The sequence below is a fragment of the Lipotes vexillifer genome, unplaced genomic scaffold (assembly GCF_000442215.2).
Source record: "Lipotes vexillifer unplaced genomic scaffold, Lipotes_vexillifer_v1.1 scaffold2094, whole genome shotgun sequence".
Lineage (NCBI taxonomy): Eukaryota > Metazoa > Chordata > Mammalia > Artiodactyla > Lipotidae > Lipotes > Lipotes vexillifer.
The window spans coordinates 1083895-1097983 of NW_006790887.1; the positions used below are offsets into that span (position 1 = coordinate 1083895).

Sequence of the window (14089 nt, forward strand, 5' to 3'; positions counted from 1 at the left end):
GCCTCCTCGGGGAGATGCGAGCGCTCAGCGCTGGCGGCTCCTTGGCCGCAAAGCTCGGACGCCGGGAAGCCGCCCCACACGCTCTCCGGGGCGCACCGCACGGGCGCACCGCACAGGCGCGTCCGCAGGGCAGCCTCGCCGCATCCCACTGGCGGGGGTATCCGTGGTCCTCTGCTGCTCCACTTTCAGTCCCTCCCACCTTCCGACCTGGCCAGAGCGACCCCCACGGTGCCCCCTCTGGTCTCCCACCTTCGCTCGTCTGCCTTCCACGGGCGAGTCTTTGGGTGCATCCCCCCCAGGCCCAAGCCCCAGGCCTGGCTTCCCCGGGCTCCGCCCCAGCTCCACAGGCCCGTTTCCAAAGCCTCGGTCCAAGTGCAGGCCTGTCCCGAAGAGGCCTTTCCCGGAGTCGGCATCCAGGGGCTCATGGGGTCAGGCGGGCGGCACAAGCTGTCATTCCTCCCAGAAATACATTTTCCCAACGTCCGACAGTCAAAAGGATTTGTGTTCTACGCAGAAACCTGGGACGTTTCGGCAGCAAGCAATTGACGTCAGTTTGAACCACAGACACTGCCTCTGCAGTTATGAGGTGGGCCAAGGCAGAAGCTAACTTTCACAGAGACACGCGCTCGGCGACTGCTTGGGTGGATGGCTGGGACGGGCAGGGCCACCGGTGGTGATGCACAGCGGGTACATCGGCCGTGACCCGCTCAAGGAGAGGCCGTCAACCACACACCGAGGTCCCTCTCGTACCCACCCAGCCCTGAGGACAGAACACAGGTCTATGCCCCTGTCCTGAAACCATCAACTTCATCTCTGAACTTGCGTTTTGCAGGCACGCCGAGCGAGACGGCGGTGGTGCGTGCTGGCGGGGGGGCACCCAGTCCGCGTGCCTGCCGCCCTTCCTGGCCCGCTCACACATCGACTCGGAGACGCCCTCAACTCAGATCCCAGGGGGCCCCCGGAGGCGAGCTCACCTCCACCCAGGACTTGCTTCGCACACAGAAAGCAAGCAGCGGTGTTCCAAGAAACACAGACAAGGGGGGCCCTGTCGCATCCTTTCTGGTTCCCGCCACTTCCCCGAATTTCCAGCCATCTATGCTCAATGACGACAGGGAAGGAGAGGGGATGGTAGGGCGGCCAGAGTTCCTCTTCCTCGGTCCTAGGTATCCATGGGGGAGCCGAAGGTGGGCTTGGTGGGATGTGCCCGCGTTGAGAAGTGAAACAGAGCAGCGTCTCCGCCGTCCAGCATGTATGCACGTTCGAGCCACGAAATAGGGGTTGGATAATTTTGGTGATTTTGCGTGGGCATTAAATGCTCTTATACTTGCATTTAAAACCAGAATTGCACGATATAAAGACAAATGGTAAAACGCCGTGCTAATAATTTCTTAATTTTTCTTGACTTAGAATGACGTGGAACAGCAAATAAAAACACCAGAATAGGTGGAGGGACACTGCGGAGGGAACGTCTGATGCCTTAGTTTCTGCTCTTCCCCAGCGCTGGGCCTGCGGCTACGGAGCCGGCGCAGGCGGAGCACACGCAGACGTCAGCTCCTGCTCAGGGCGGCTTTTAGGCTCCCCGCCGTGATGCTCTACGGCCCCACGTTCCTTTTTCGATCTGCTTGTGTTAATTTGCGCCCAACTGTAAAAAGCTGAACAAATGTATATATTCAGGATCCCAAGCAGTTAACCACAGTACCCAATTCTGATTTATCATTTTAGCTCCTGAGATAGAATGCTCTAGAGTCATAACTGACCCACAGAATGGTCACACCGAGCCAGCAGTCCATCCCGCTGGGGACGTTCAGTCTTCCTCCCCGGCCGCCCAGCTCACGCCAGCTTGAGTTGCGAGAGTCCCTGTGGAAGGGAAGGCTCTCCATAACTCAGTGTGGGTGACAAAGGGCTTCACCATTTCCTGAGCATTTAGTGAACGGCACCACCCGCATCACCTGGGATTGGAACAGTCCTATGAGACGGTATTACTGTATTTCATCCATGCTAAGAAATTTTGATTTTGAGACAGACCATCATTTCAGTATTGCTAAGAAAAAGCCAAAATGTTGCCGGTTAAATGACGGCATGCTCTTGATGTAAGTAAGATGCACCCCTGATTTCAGGGGTGTTAAGACGTGAACACAAAGTGCGTCTGAGAAACTATGGAACACCATGTAGTGGCTGTGGGATGGAGTCGTGCTGCACGCATGCCTCCCCGGGGCTCGGCCTCTGACACTGGCAGGCCGGCAGCTCTCAGCTGGGGTCTTGTCTGCTCCGTTCCCGCAGCCACAGGGAATGGCCTTTCCCTAAGTCACCACCCCGAGCCTCGTCCTGGGCAGAGCGTATCCCAGGGCCCTGGCCCTCCTTGGGCACAGAGGCCCAGCCCCGCGCCCCCACGGGGTCACCTCTGAAGGTTGTGCCCAGCTCCAGACCCAGAGCTCCTCTGGGCTCCGCTCTGCACCTCCTGTGCAGCATCGCCCTTGCCTCCCCCCCTCTGCCCAACCAGGCTCCCATCACCTGCACAGGTGTTATGCCCTGAGCACTCTCCAAGGACCTGACCACAGTGAACCTCGGTTTCAGTGTCTGGTTCCCGGGCGCCCGACCAAAGGCGTGTGGTGCTGCCCGCACTCCACAGGTAGGGAAATGGAAACCAGGAGAGCTTGGGTACTGTCACAACGTGTGTGCCGAGCTGATGTGGCCCGCTTGGGGCACAGCTGGAGCTGATGCTTCCTTCTGACTCCAAACCCACCCCCTTTTCTCTCTACAGCGGTTCTTAGAGTGTGGCCTGAGGGCCTCCATGGGTCCCTGAGGCTCTAAGGTGGGCATTAGGTCAAAATTATTTTCATAAAATACTGAGGCACTATTTACCCTTTTCATTTTATTTTCTCTTACACTGGAAATTTCCAGAGGCTATGTGGGTGGAAATTGCCTAGAATGAGTGCAGAAGCAGATATGAGTACCCAACTGTTTTCTCTTAAGGCAAACGTTAAAGAAATATGCAAAAAATTAAAACAAAACAAAAACTTAGCACATTTAAAAAAATGTTTTGGAAGACAGAGTTACTATGGTTATTATGTAACAAGTTTATTATGAATATTTTTATTTTAAACGGAATTAAAACACAGCTTTTTAAAATTTTCTCAATTTTAAGTTTCTAAGACAGTAAATGCAGATAGCACTAAACCCACAAAAATGCAGAAGCTCTTTGGGGTCTTCAATAATTTTTAATAGTATGAAGGGTTCCTGAGATCAGAATTTTGAGAACTACTGTTCTACACTCTGCTGTTGGGAATTCTAACCCCGATTCTGCACTAGCTAAGTGACACTGGGAACAACCTTTGTGCCTCTGTTGTTGTTTTTTTTAATGTACTAAATAAAAAGGTGCATTCCTCTTACAGCAAAAGGAAAGCATGGGTGGAATACTGAAATTATAACTATTTAAAATTATACTCTTCTATACTATACTGAGTATTGCTATTCTCTGTTATTCTATGAAAATTATAAAATATATCATATTAACTTACTGTATAGGGTTAAAATGATGTCAAACGTGCAATCTGAAAATCCTAAAACATTCAGATAAAAAATTTAAGACACACAATTTGACAGCCGTCAGAATGGGAGAAAATATTTGCAAACAAATCAATGGACAAAGGATTAATCTCCAAAATATATAAACAGCTCATGCAGCTGAATATTAAAGAAACAAACAACCCAATCCAAAACTGGGCAGAAGACGTAAATAGACATTTCTCCAAAGAAGACATACAGATCGCCAACAAACACATGAAAGGATGCTCAACATCACTAATTATTAGAGAAATGCAAATCAAAACTACAGTGAGGTATCACCTCACACCAGTTAGAATGGGCATCATCAGAAAATCTACAAGCAACAAGTGCTGGAGAGGGTGTGGAGAAAAGGGAACCTCTTGCACTGTCGGTGGGAATGTAAATTGATACAGCCTCTCTGGAGAACAGTATGGAGGTTCCTTAAAAAACTAAAAATAGAATTACCATATGATCCAGAAATCCCACTACTGGGCATATACCCAGAGAAAACCATAATTCAGAAAGACACATGCACCCCAATGTTCATTGCAGCACTATTTACAATAGGCAGGTCATGGAAGCAACCTAAATGCCCATCGACAGACGAATGGATAAAGAAGTTGTGGTACATATATACAATGCAATATTACTCAGCCATAAAAAGGAAAAAAATGAGTCATTTGTTGAGATGTGGATGGATCTAGAGACTGTCATACAGAGTGCAGCAAGTCAGAAAGAGAAAAACAAATATCGTATATTAACGCATGTATGTGGAACTAGAAAAATGGTACAGATGAACCGGTTTGCAGGGCAAAAGTTGAGACACAGATGTAGAGAACAAACGTATGGACACCACAGGGGGAAAGCCGCAGCGGGGGTGGGGATGGTGGTGTGATGAACTGGGAGATTGGGATTGACATGTATACACTGATGTGTATAAAATGGATGACTAATAAGAACCTGCTGTATAAAAAAAATAAATAAAATAAAATTTAAAAATTTTTAAAAAAACAGCCAATACTAAACTTTCTTTGGGTTATTTGTATGGACATATGTTAATATAAATGTTTCAGACATTACATGAAATTCCTAAAAATCTTAAAAAGAAGAGAGCACAAATGTCCCCATGATGCTTCTTTTCAACCTAGCCTACAAAACCTTATTTCACGCCTACACCTCCGGGATTACTAGGGCAAGTCCTCCACTGCCGCTAAGACAGAAGGAAATGCAACGTGCTGCCAGGTACAAAGTAACAGAGCGCAACGCCAAGGGCCTGTCCAGCCACTCGGACGCGCCCTCTAGTGGCCCAGCCGCAAAGAGCCACCAGCAGCAGAAGCCAAAACACCACCCCCAACCAGGATGCCAGGCCCAAAAGAACTCCTCCAGCTTCTGTGAGAGGCACCACAGGGCTCCCGAGACACCGAGTGCAACCTGGTCAGGACTGGCCGGGGGAATCAGCTTAAAAATAGGGTGTTCCCAGGAGGGACCAGGTGTTCCGGGGAGGGACTGAGTTGGGCTCAGGAAGGACAGGAATGTGGCTCCAGGCCCCGAATGTCCTTCCCGCCTGTCCCCTCGCATCGTGATCACAGGGGACCTCCAGACTGGCTCCCATAGGGCACAGCCGTGCTCGTCGGTCAGTGAGCGGACCTGTGTTATCATCATCATCCTCACCACTGTTCTAAGGAAAGCAATAGAACATATCCTCATCCCTTGGAAAATGGCTGTTTTTCTGGCATTTGAACTGATGCACAGAGCTAACCAACTTAGCAGAAACTTTGCAATAATTGCACTGGGAAAAAAAAAGGTGGGTATGATCTGTGTGACAGCTCCATAAATTGGAAACAGAGTATCAAATAAATAATATTTAACACTTGGAAATACTTACGTTTATAAAAGGGTTTAAAATATTTTACTTGATTTCAGCGTTTGACCTTCACAACAGCCCTGTTTGATCATCCACATTTACCAGACGAAGAAAATGCCCCTCAAAGAGGTTTAGTAACTCCCCTCCCCTCCATACCCGCTGCCAGGAGACAGGCAGGCAGTTAATCATAAAACTAAACGTGCTCTCACCAAACGACCCAGCAATCACACTCCTTGGTATTTACCCAAAGGAGCCGAAAACTCATGTCCACACAACCCTGCACACAGACGTTTATAGAAGCTTATTCATAATTGCCAACACTTGGAAGCAACAAAGATGTCTTTCAGTAAGTCAACTGATAAATAAATTGGTCCACTCAGACAATGGCATATTATTCAGCGCTAAAAAGAAACAAGCTGTCAAGCCATGAAAAGTCATGGAAGAAACTTCAAAGCATATTACTAAGTGAAAGAAGCCAATCTGAAAAGGGTACATACTGTATGATCCCAACTATATGACATTCTGGAAAAGGAAGTTAAAAGATGAGTGGTTGCCAAGGATTGGCGGGAAGGGAGGGATGAACAGGTGGGGCGCGGAAGCTTTTGAGGGCAGTGAAACTACTCTATGCAATCCCATCATGGTAGATGCATGACATTACACGTTGGTCAAAACCCGCAGAATGTACAAAACAAAAAGTTAACCCTGATGTAAACTATGGATGTTAGTTGATAACAGTGTATCAGTATTGACCCATCAATTGCAGTCAGTGTACCACCCCAAAGCCAAACGTTGATAATCGAGAAAGCCTTCTGAAGCGGGGGAGTAGTGTATGCAAACCCTCTACTCCTTCTGCTTAACCTTTCTGCAAATGTAAAACTGCTCAAAACCATGAAATCTATTAATTTGAAAACTGGGCTTCCCTGGTGGCGCAGTGGTCGAGAGTCCGCCTGCCGATGCAGGGGACGCGGGTTCGTGCCCCGGTCCGGGAAGATCCCACATGCCGTGGAGCGGCTGGGCCCGTGAGCCATGGCCGCCGAGCCTGCGCGTCTGGAGCCTGTGCTCCGCAACGGGAGAGGCCACAGCAGTGAGAGGCCCGCGTACCGCAAAAAAAACACAACTTATTTTCCTCTATGTTTCGCCTCCTCCATGAAGTGCTCTCCATATGTCTTGAACTCCCTTTGAAATGACTGAAATGATCTCACATTCTGACCCTGTGAGACCGAACCGCGATACACACTGGATCCCCAGCTTCACGGCCTTCTGTCACAGTGCTGGGAACAGGCGCTGGGACTGGGACGGGGATACAAGGACACATCCTAACCAAGCTGGGACAATGAACCCTCAAAACTGCTCTGCCTGGAGAAGCACCCCTCCCTCTCCTGAGGAACCTGGAACGTCCCCCCGGTGGTGGCCTTGCTGCCCTGCTAACCCTGTACCTCTCTGTGCATCTCAACCCGCATCCGGACAGCAGTCCCAGCAGGCCCGGAGGGTGAGGCGTGGCCACAGAGCGAGTACAAAGCACATGAAAGAACTGCATGATGTTGCCAATTTGTAGCAACAGAAACACATGTGGGGATGGATCTTCAGGATGTGAGGTCAAGGCGGAATGAACAGAAATTGGACCAGGCGGAGTTTATTGATATGGGCCCCTAAGCACAGATTCTCCAGCCAATGGCTCCAGCAGTCTCCACCGCTGGTTGACATAAATTGGGACACAAGGTCCCTACTGAAGTGAAGTGGAAACACCAGAACTCCCTTTCTACATGACAGAGGCATGTGCCCAAAGTCTTAGAGAGACCAGCACAATCGACCTGCCAATGACCCCAGGAGGGCCCAGAGAGCACGAGAAATAAGTTCACGGGTCCCAGCATCCTCGGAGAGCTCACAGGGATGCCCGCATGTGTCAGGAATACACTGGGAGCTGCTTCCATTCATCTGGGACCCCTGAGTGCACCAGGATGATGGTGCCTTGGGGAGGCAGGGGCCAAGTGGGGGCACTTAAGTGCCAAAGAGAAGGGGATGTGGTCACCACAGAGCACTGATCAGAAGAAAGTGGCCCACGAGGCCTGGGGCATTGGTTAGCCGCTGGCAGTGTTCCTAGAGCTGGACGAGATGGGCCTTCCACCAGCATCCAGGGACCTGCACCAGCAGGAAAGTTCTACTACTGAATCGCCAAAATAGTCACAGCCCCTCCACCAGTTTCCACACTCGGAACCTCCATGTCACAGACCAGAGCCCCTTGCAGGACGGGTGGGAGCAGAGGCCCCCTGGAGGGAAGACTCTGCTCCACGAACCAGACCCTCACCCTGTTCATCTCGCCCCCAGCCTCCAAAAGGGGCCTGCAGCCTTCTACCGGGGCAGCTGTGCGCCGAGGAAAAGGACGTCAGCAGACTCTTCAGTGACCACTGGACACCGGCTCTCAACTGACAGTAACACCAGAAGACCCAAAACATCACCAAGGCCCGCCAGGCACAGAGGGGCTTATGGGGCAGGTGAGCAAACCCATCCTGTGGGTACTCGCCGGCTCCGGAATGCACATACTCAGCGGCTGCCAGAATCCCCACCGTGTTCCCTGACCTGCGGAGTGAGGGTATCACATGGGAAAGGCACTCAAAGCACCTCCACCTAAGACCACCACACGCCGCAGTTTCCACTTACAACATCATAGACCAAAAGCAACATCCCATTCCCGGAGGGACTGCAGAGGTCTGTGCCACCACCAAGGAGGGTGAGGACTCCCACGCCCGTCCGCGGACGGCGGTGTGTCCTGGAGGACGGCGGTGGGTTCCACAAAGGGACCCGCATGGGGCCGACCGCCGCCGCCGCCACGTGTCTTCTCTGCCGGAGCGAGTGGCACAGCCCACAGCACCTGCTCCCCCGCCCGCGGGAGCAGTCATCAGAGGAAGCCCGCTCTCACGGGCCAGGCCAGCCACAGCGCCACGTGTCAGCACTCCAGCCCTCGGCGCCGTCCGGGGCTCTGGGGCCCCGATCGCCTTTCCTCTCACGGGCCTCGTGCAGGGAACACCGGTACACTGAGGACACTGTGGGCAGGAGGCAGCCACGGTCCCATGTGCCCAGGGGAGACGCCTGCGCTCGGAGGGTCCACGGCAGACCCGATGCTGCAGGAGCCCGGGAAGGCCGCGGCAGGTGAATCACAGCGCAGACCCTCAGGATTCATCCTCTGCAGAAAACGCCTCTCCCTGGGGAGGCTGTGCCTGGCCTGCTCCCGGGACTCATTCAAGACTGCACGCTTGCCCATGGGCCACTGAGCAGCCGGGCGGCTGGGCTGGGACACTAGGAACAGGGCTCTGGCGGTGCGGCCGTTTTGCAGCGACACACGCGGCCACCCCCCCCACCCTCACTGACCGGCAGCGCCAGCCACGGCTGCCGGGACCACCTCGAACCCAGGAGGGACCCAGGCCGCCTGCCTCTGCCCATCGCACGCTGGCTGGCGCGGCCCTTTTCTAACTCCTCACCACCTAAGAGGCCAAGGGCTTTTAAGAAGAAGCAACATGTCTTCCAAGCACTTGGCGCCGTAGCGGCCGCTGGCCCAGCAGCAGGGCGCGGACTGGGCCCCGGCCTGCATACCTGTGCGGGAGAGTGCCCTCAGGGTGGCTGTCAGGTGCTGCAGGACCCCTGGCGACACTTCGTAGTGGTGCACGTCTACGGCTGGAAGCTCCTGACACCGTCCAAACGCTCCGTCTGTAACAAAGGGAGGCAGGTCAGGTAAGTGAGGAGACAGACAGACGGCCAGGAAGCCCTGGCCACGGCCGGCGGCGAGGCTCCGAGGAGCTGCCAGGATCAGAAGCACTTGTAAAGTGACGGTGTTTTAGGGGAAAAGCAGGGCTTTGTGGAAACCACAGATGCAAAGGCTGAGTCCAGCGTAGTTTGGGTTTTTAGTCTACTTTCCAGCCCTCCCTGCCCAGCCCCCGCCTTTCTGTCATTTGCCAGCGGAGACTTTCACACTTTCGATGTGAAGCTTTGCTCCTGCCTGTCCAGTGACCAAAGGTCAATAGTCTTCAGCGCCGGTCTTCCAGGTGAGAAACGGGACGCCTAGGAACATAAGTGCCCGGATGCAGGAGGCGCTGGTGGCGGGGCCGTGGAGCCCCGGCGGGGCTGGCTTCCAGGGGCCTCCTCAGGACGCGGTGAAGAAGCGGGGCTCCAGGAACAGTGAGATGTTAACGGGGACCCATTGTCCTGCTCTGTCCTATTTGTCTGAAATGACAGACTCTGCTCATCAACATCTTTTCAAACCGCACCTTCTAATTAACTTAGACCCTAATTAGTCTTTATTCAGTGAATTGTTCACTTTGAGACAAGTTTCCTATGGGGGTTCAAACATTCAAATCACCGCCTTGGGTACAAAAGGCTAATTCAGGACCCAGGGCCTCACCCAGGGTGGCATCTACAGCGTCAGGCTGGGCGCAGGGGGAAAGCGCCTCCATTCACTGCCTTTCAAATGCAACCAGTTTAATTAGCAGAAGCACCCAGCACCAGGCTGATCAGTAATTGCTGCTTGCATATTCCACATGTGCTTAAGGCGGACGCCCTGCGCGAGCAGCAGACAATCATCGTAAGTGTCCTTTCACAAGCACCTCCCGGATTTCTGTGGGCCTCTGCAAAGCCCAGAGAGTCCAGGAGGCGACCTGCCGGGCTGCTGGGCTGCTGGGAGCAGGCAGACGGCGGCCATGTGAGTTCAACCTTCAGCCTCTGCCCCGCCCTCGGTGAGCGCCGCTGAAATTAACCCACCTGCCACCAGTGATCCGGGGACAGTTGTCTCGGACGGAGGGTCTCCTCCCCACTGCCACCCCCCAGCAAGATGGACGGTCTGCTCGGCTGGAACACAGACGATAAGTGTCCCTGTTCTCTGAGTCCGTTTCATGCAAAGAAGTCCACGCCAGTGGGTGGTGTGCTTGGGGCGTGGGGCAAGGAGACAAGAGTGAGAACTCGCCAGGATGCACCGGAACCTCCATGCCCCTCTTCAAGTGGAAATATCTGGAAACCAGGGAATGGAAGGAGCATTAAAACGGTCCAACCCAACGTTTCGAAGACGAGAAAACCGAGGCTGGAGCGTAGGGACCTCGGCCTCGGGCAGGGATCAGTAGCTGAGCTGAGTGGCAGGCAGAGGAGTCAGGTCCGTATCAGCGACCAGCTAAACGCCTGCGGGTAGCCCCGCTTCCGGGGACGTGTCTGAGAGCCACTTCCCGCAGGGAACACCCCACCGCTCAGGCTGTCACAGAGGAGAATGCGGGCAAGGACATTTCCTCGCGGTTCTGGAGCGTTCCAGGTAAATTCTCTCCCTTCTGCAGTGTGACGGCTTCATTCTTTAAATCTGGTTTGTGGTGTACAACGTTGTAAATATATGCTAAGACAAATATTCATCAGATTTTCTTGAAACCTTTCTTTTAAACATATATTTAGACTATAGATAATGTAATACATAATACTGTTTGTGCTTTTAGAATTCGTGATAGCTAATAATTTAATTGTTTGGATCGTTTGAAAGCTAACCCTGGACGTCTTCACCGCTAGACTCTAGCCATGCTCATGAGGTAGAGACACTGTCCCCAGTAGCTTCTTTTAATTAATAAACTTTATTTTTCAGAGCAGTGTTGGGTTCACAGAAAAATTAAGAGGAAGGTACACAGATTCCCCACAAACGTTCTGCCCCCGTGTAGGCACAGCCTCCCCATTATCAACATTCCCATCAAATGGCGCATTTGTTACAGCTGACGAAGCTACATTGACACGCCATCAGCATACGGGTACGGAACCCATAGTTCATGTTAGGGTTCACTCTTGGTGCCGTACTTCTATGGGCCTGAACAAACGTACACTGACATGTATCCACTATCACAGTGTCATACAGAGTATTCTCACTGCCCTAGCATACCCTGTGCCCCACCTGTTGATCCCTCCCTCCTCCCTGACGCCAGCAACCAGTGATGTTTTTCACTGTCTCCGTAAATTTGCCTTGTCCAGAATGTCATATGGTTGGAATCATACAGAATACAGCCTGCTCAGACTGGCTTCTTTCACTCAGTCATATTCATTTCAGGTTCCTCCATGTCTTTTTGAGGCTCGACAGCCATTTCTTATTAACACTGAATACTATTCCATTGCCTGGATGCACCACCGTTTATTTACCCATTCACCTACCCAAGGACATCTTGGTTGCTTCCAGGTTTGGGCGGCTATGAATAAAGCTGCTATAAACATCCATATGCAGGTTTTTGTGTGGACATGTTTTCAGCTCCTCTGGGTAAATGCCAAGGAGCACAGCTGCTGGATCCTATGGTAGGAGTCTGTCTAGTTTTGTAATTGACCACCAAGCTTTCGTCCCCAGTGGCCACCCCATGTGCGTCCCCACCAGAAGTGAGGGTCCCTGTTGCTCCTCTCCAGTGTTTGGTGTTGTCAGCGTCTGGATTTTGGCTGTTCTAGTAGGTGTGCTGTGCTCATTATTGTTTTACCCAATGCATTTTTCAATAATGTCGTTCATTATTACCACCATATTTAAAGGACACCAAGGTATAAGTGTACGCGCATGTGTGTGCTATGTACTGTGTGTCTACATATGTGTGTTTTCATGCCTGCAAATGTGTGTAGGCATGTGTAGATGTGTGTTGTGTATATGTATGTGAATGTGTGTAGATGTGTACATGTACTGTGTACGTATGTGTCTACCTCCATGTGTGTATGGGTGTGTACGTGTCTACTGTGTACGTACACGTTTATGTGTATGTGTGTGCACTGGTGTCCACATGTATGTCTGTGTGTATAGAAACACACAGCCTCTAACACTTGTTTAACTGCCAAACTCACCGCAAGAACAAGGAAGCTGCTCTTTCAACCTCTAAACTCACCCCAGAAACATGTTTCTAATGCCTCTGTCCCAGAAACCTGGTTCCCTCACTTACTCCTCAACAAGCAACTTCATTACTCTCTTCTCTGCGTCCACTGCAGGACGGCGTACACTCTCGTCAGCACACCTCTGAGCATGTCCGGTCCCGTGTCCACAGTGAGTCTGTGAGGCCCCTTCCCTCTCCAGTGAGTGGACTCGTCCCCATGCATGCTGCTCTGTGCTGCCCCCTGACCCCCGGACACGGCCCTGCTCTAACGTCCCGCTGGACCAACAGGCAGCACAGCCGTGGGACGTGCACTCGGGGCAAAGACGGACAACAGCGGCTCCGCTCTCAGGGGCTTCCAGCTCACGGGGCAGACGGCCCCACAGCGCTAAGCACACGCAAATTATTCACCTCTAACTGTGACGTGGGCCACAGTGGACAGGCTACGAGGACAGCAGGAAGGAGGGGCAGCAGTCCCGTGCCACAGGCAGAGGCCCCAGAGAAGCGGCACCTAAGGAACGGGCTGGCCCACGCAGGGCTGGCGAGGACCTGCAGGCTGGGGAGCTGGACCTGCAGAGGGAGGGAGGTGCCTGGTCACTGGGGCTCCGGGACCAAGGTGGGCAGAGCTCCATGGCTGGAGCAAGCCGGGTAGGTCAGGCAGACACGAGGGCATGGGGAGGGCTCGGCCTTCCTGCAGGAGCTGCAGGAGCTGCCAGGGCCTTGCAGGCAGGGGCCGCTTTCTGCCAGGAGCCCACGGGGCTGAAGGGGGCTGCCCGTGCGGAGGGGGTGGCTCAGCGAGGGCAGTGGAGATGGAAGAACTATAGCCAGACCCGTAGGCTTTTCGAGGTGAGCCCGCAGGCCACCGACGCCGCCCAGCTACAGGACGGTGCCACCCCCGTGTCTGCGTCCCACACCGACGCCGCCCAGCTACAGGACGGTGCCACCCCCATGTCTGCGTCCCACAGAGGCTCTGGGCTCAAGGGGGGATTCTGAGAGGCGGCCCATAGAAGAACTATAGCCAGACCCGTAGGCTTTTCGAGGTGAGCCCGCAGGCCACCGACGCCGCCCAGCTACAGGACGGTGCCACCCCCGTGTCTGCGTCCCACACCGACGCCGCCCAGCTACAGGACGGTGCCACCCCCGTGTCTGCGTCCCACACCGACGCCGCCCAGCTACAGGACGGTGCCACCCCCGTGTCTGCGTCCCACACCGACGCCGCCCAGCTACAGGACGGTGCCACCCCCGTGTCTGCGTCCCACACCGACGCCGCCCAGCTACAGGACGGTGCCACCCCCGTGTCTGCGTCCCACACCGACGCCGCCCAGCTACAGGACGGTGCCACCCCCGTGTCTGCGTCCCACACCGACGCCGCCCAGCTACAGGACGGTGCCACCCCCGTGTCTGCGTCCCACAGAGGCTCTGGGCTCAAGGGGGTATTCTGAGAGGCGGCTCATAGATCGTGTGTTTTTCCAAAGTAGTAACAAAGCCCTCTTGAGGCTGGCTGGCAGAGGTGGGGAAACGGCGGCGGCCTCCTGACGGCCACTGGCCCCAAGCACTGCCCACGGGCCTCCAGGGGAGAGAGACTGCATCCCTCCAGGGGAAGTCACCCCCCAGACCTCTGTGAGAGGTGACCACAGCAACCACAGATGCAGGCATGGACTTGGACTTCCCAAACCTGGGGAGCTCAGTGGAATTCTGAAGCTGTCCCCACATTCCCCATTTATTCTGCAGAGCAGAAGACGGGTCCCCACTGCCTCTGGGGACCAGAGATTGGATGGGTCTAAAGATAGGAATGGGAGGGATGTTTGAGGCCCTGAGAAAGCAGATGGCCATC

The 14089-nt window shown here is 53.5% G+C and overlaps 1 protein-coding gene across 1 annotated transcript in view; it reads right to left on the reverse strand.

Annotated features, from left to right (window-relative positions):
- The window catches only part of PTPRN2 (protein tyrosine phosphatase receptor type N2), a 535117-nt gene extending 525262 nt beyond the window's left edge, over positions 1–9855 (reverse strand). Inside the window, exons 1-2 of the mRNA XM_007463991.1 lie at positions 9804–9855; positions 8999–9202 (exon numbers count right to left, since the gene is read on the reverse strand). Coding sequence (XP_007464053.1) covers positions 8999–9202; positions 9804–9855 — 256 coding nt within the window. The remainder of the gene's footprint in view (positions 1–8998; positions 9203–9803) is intronic.
- Between the last annotated feature and the right edge of the window lie 4234 nt (positions 9856–14089).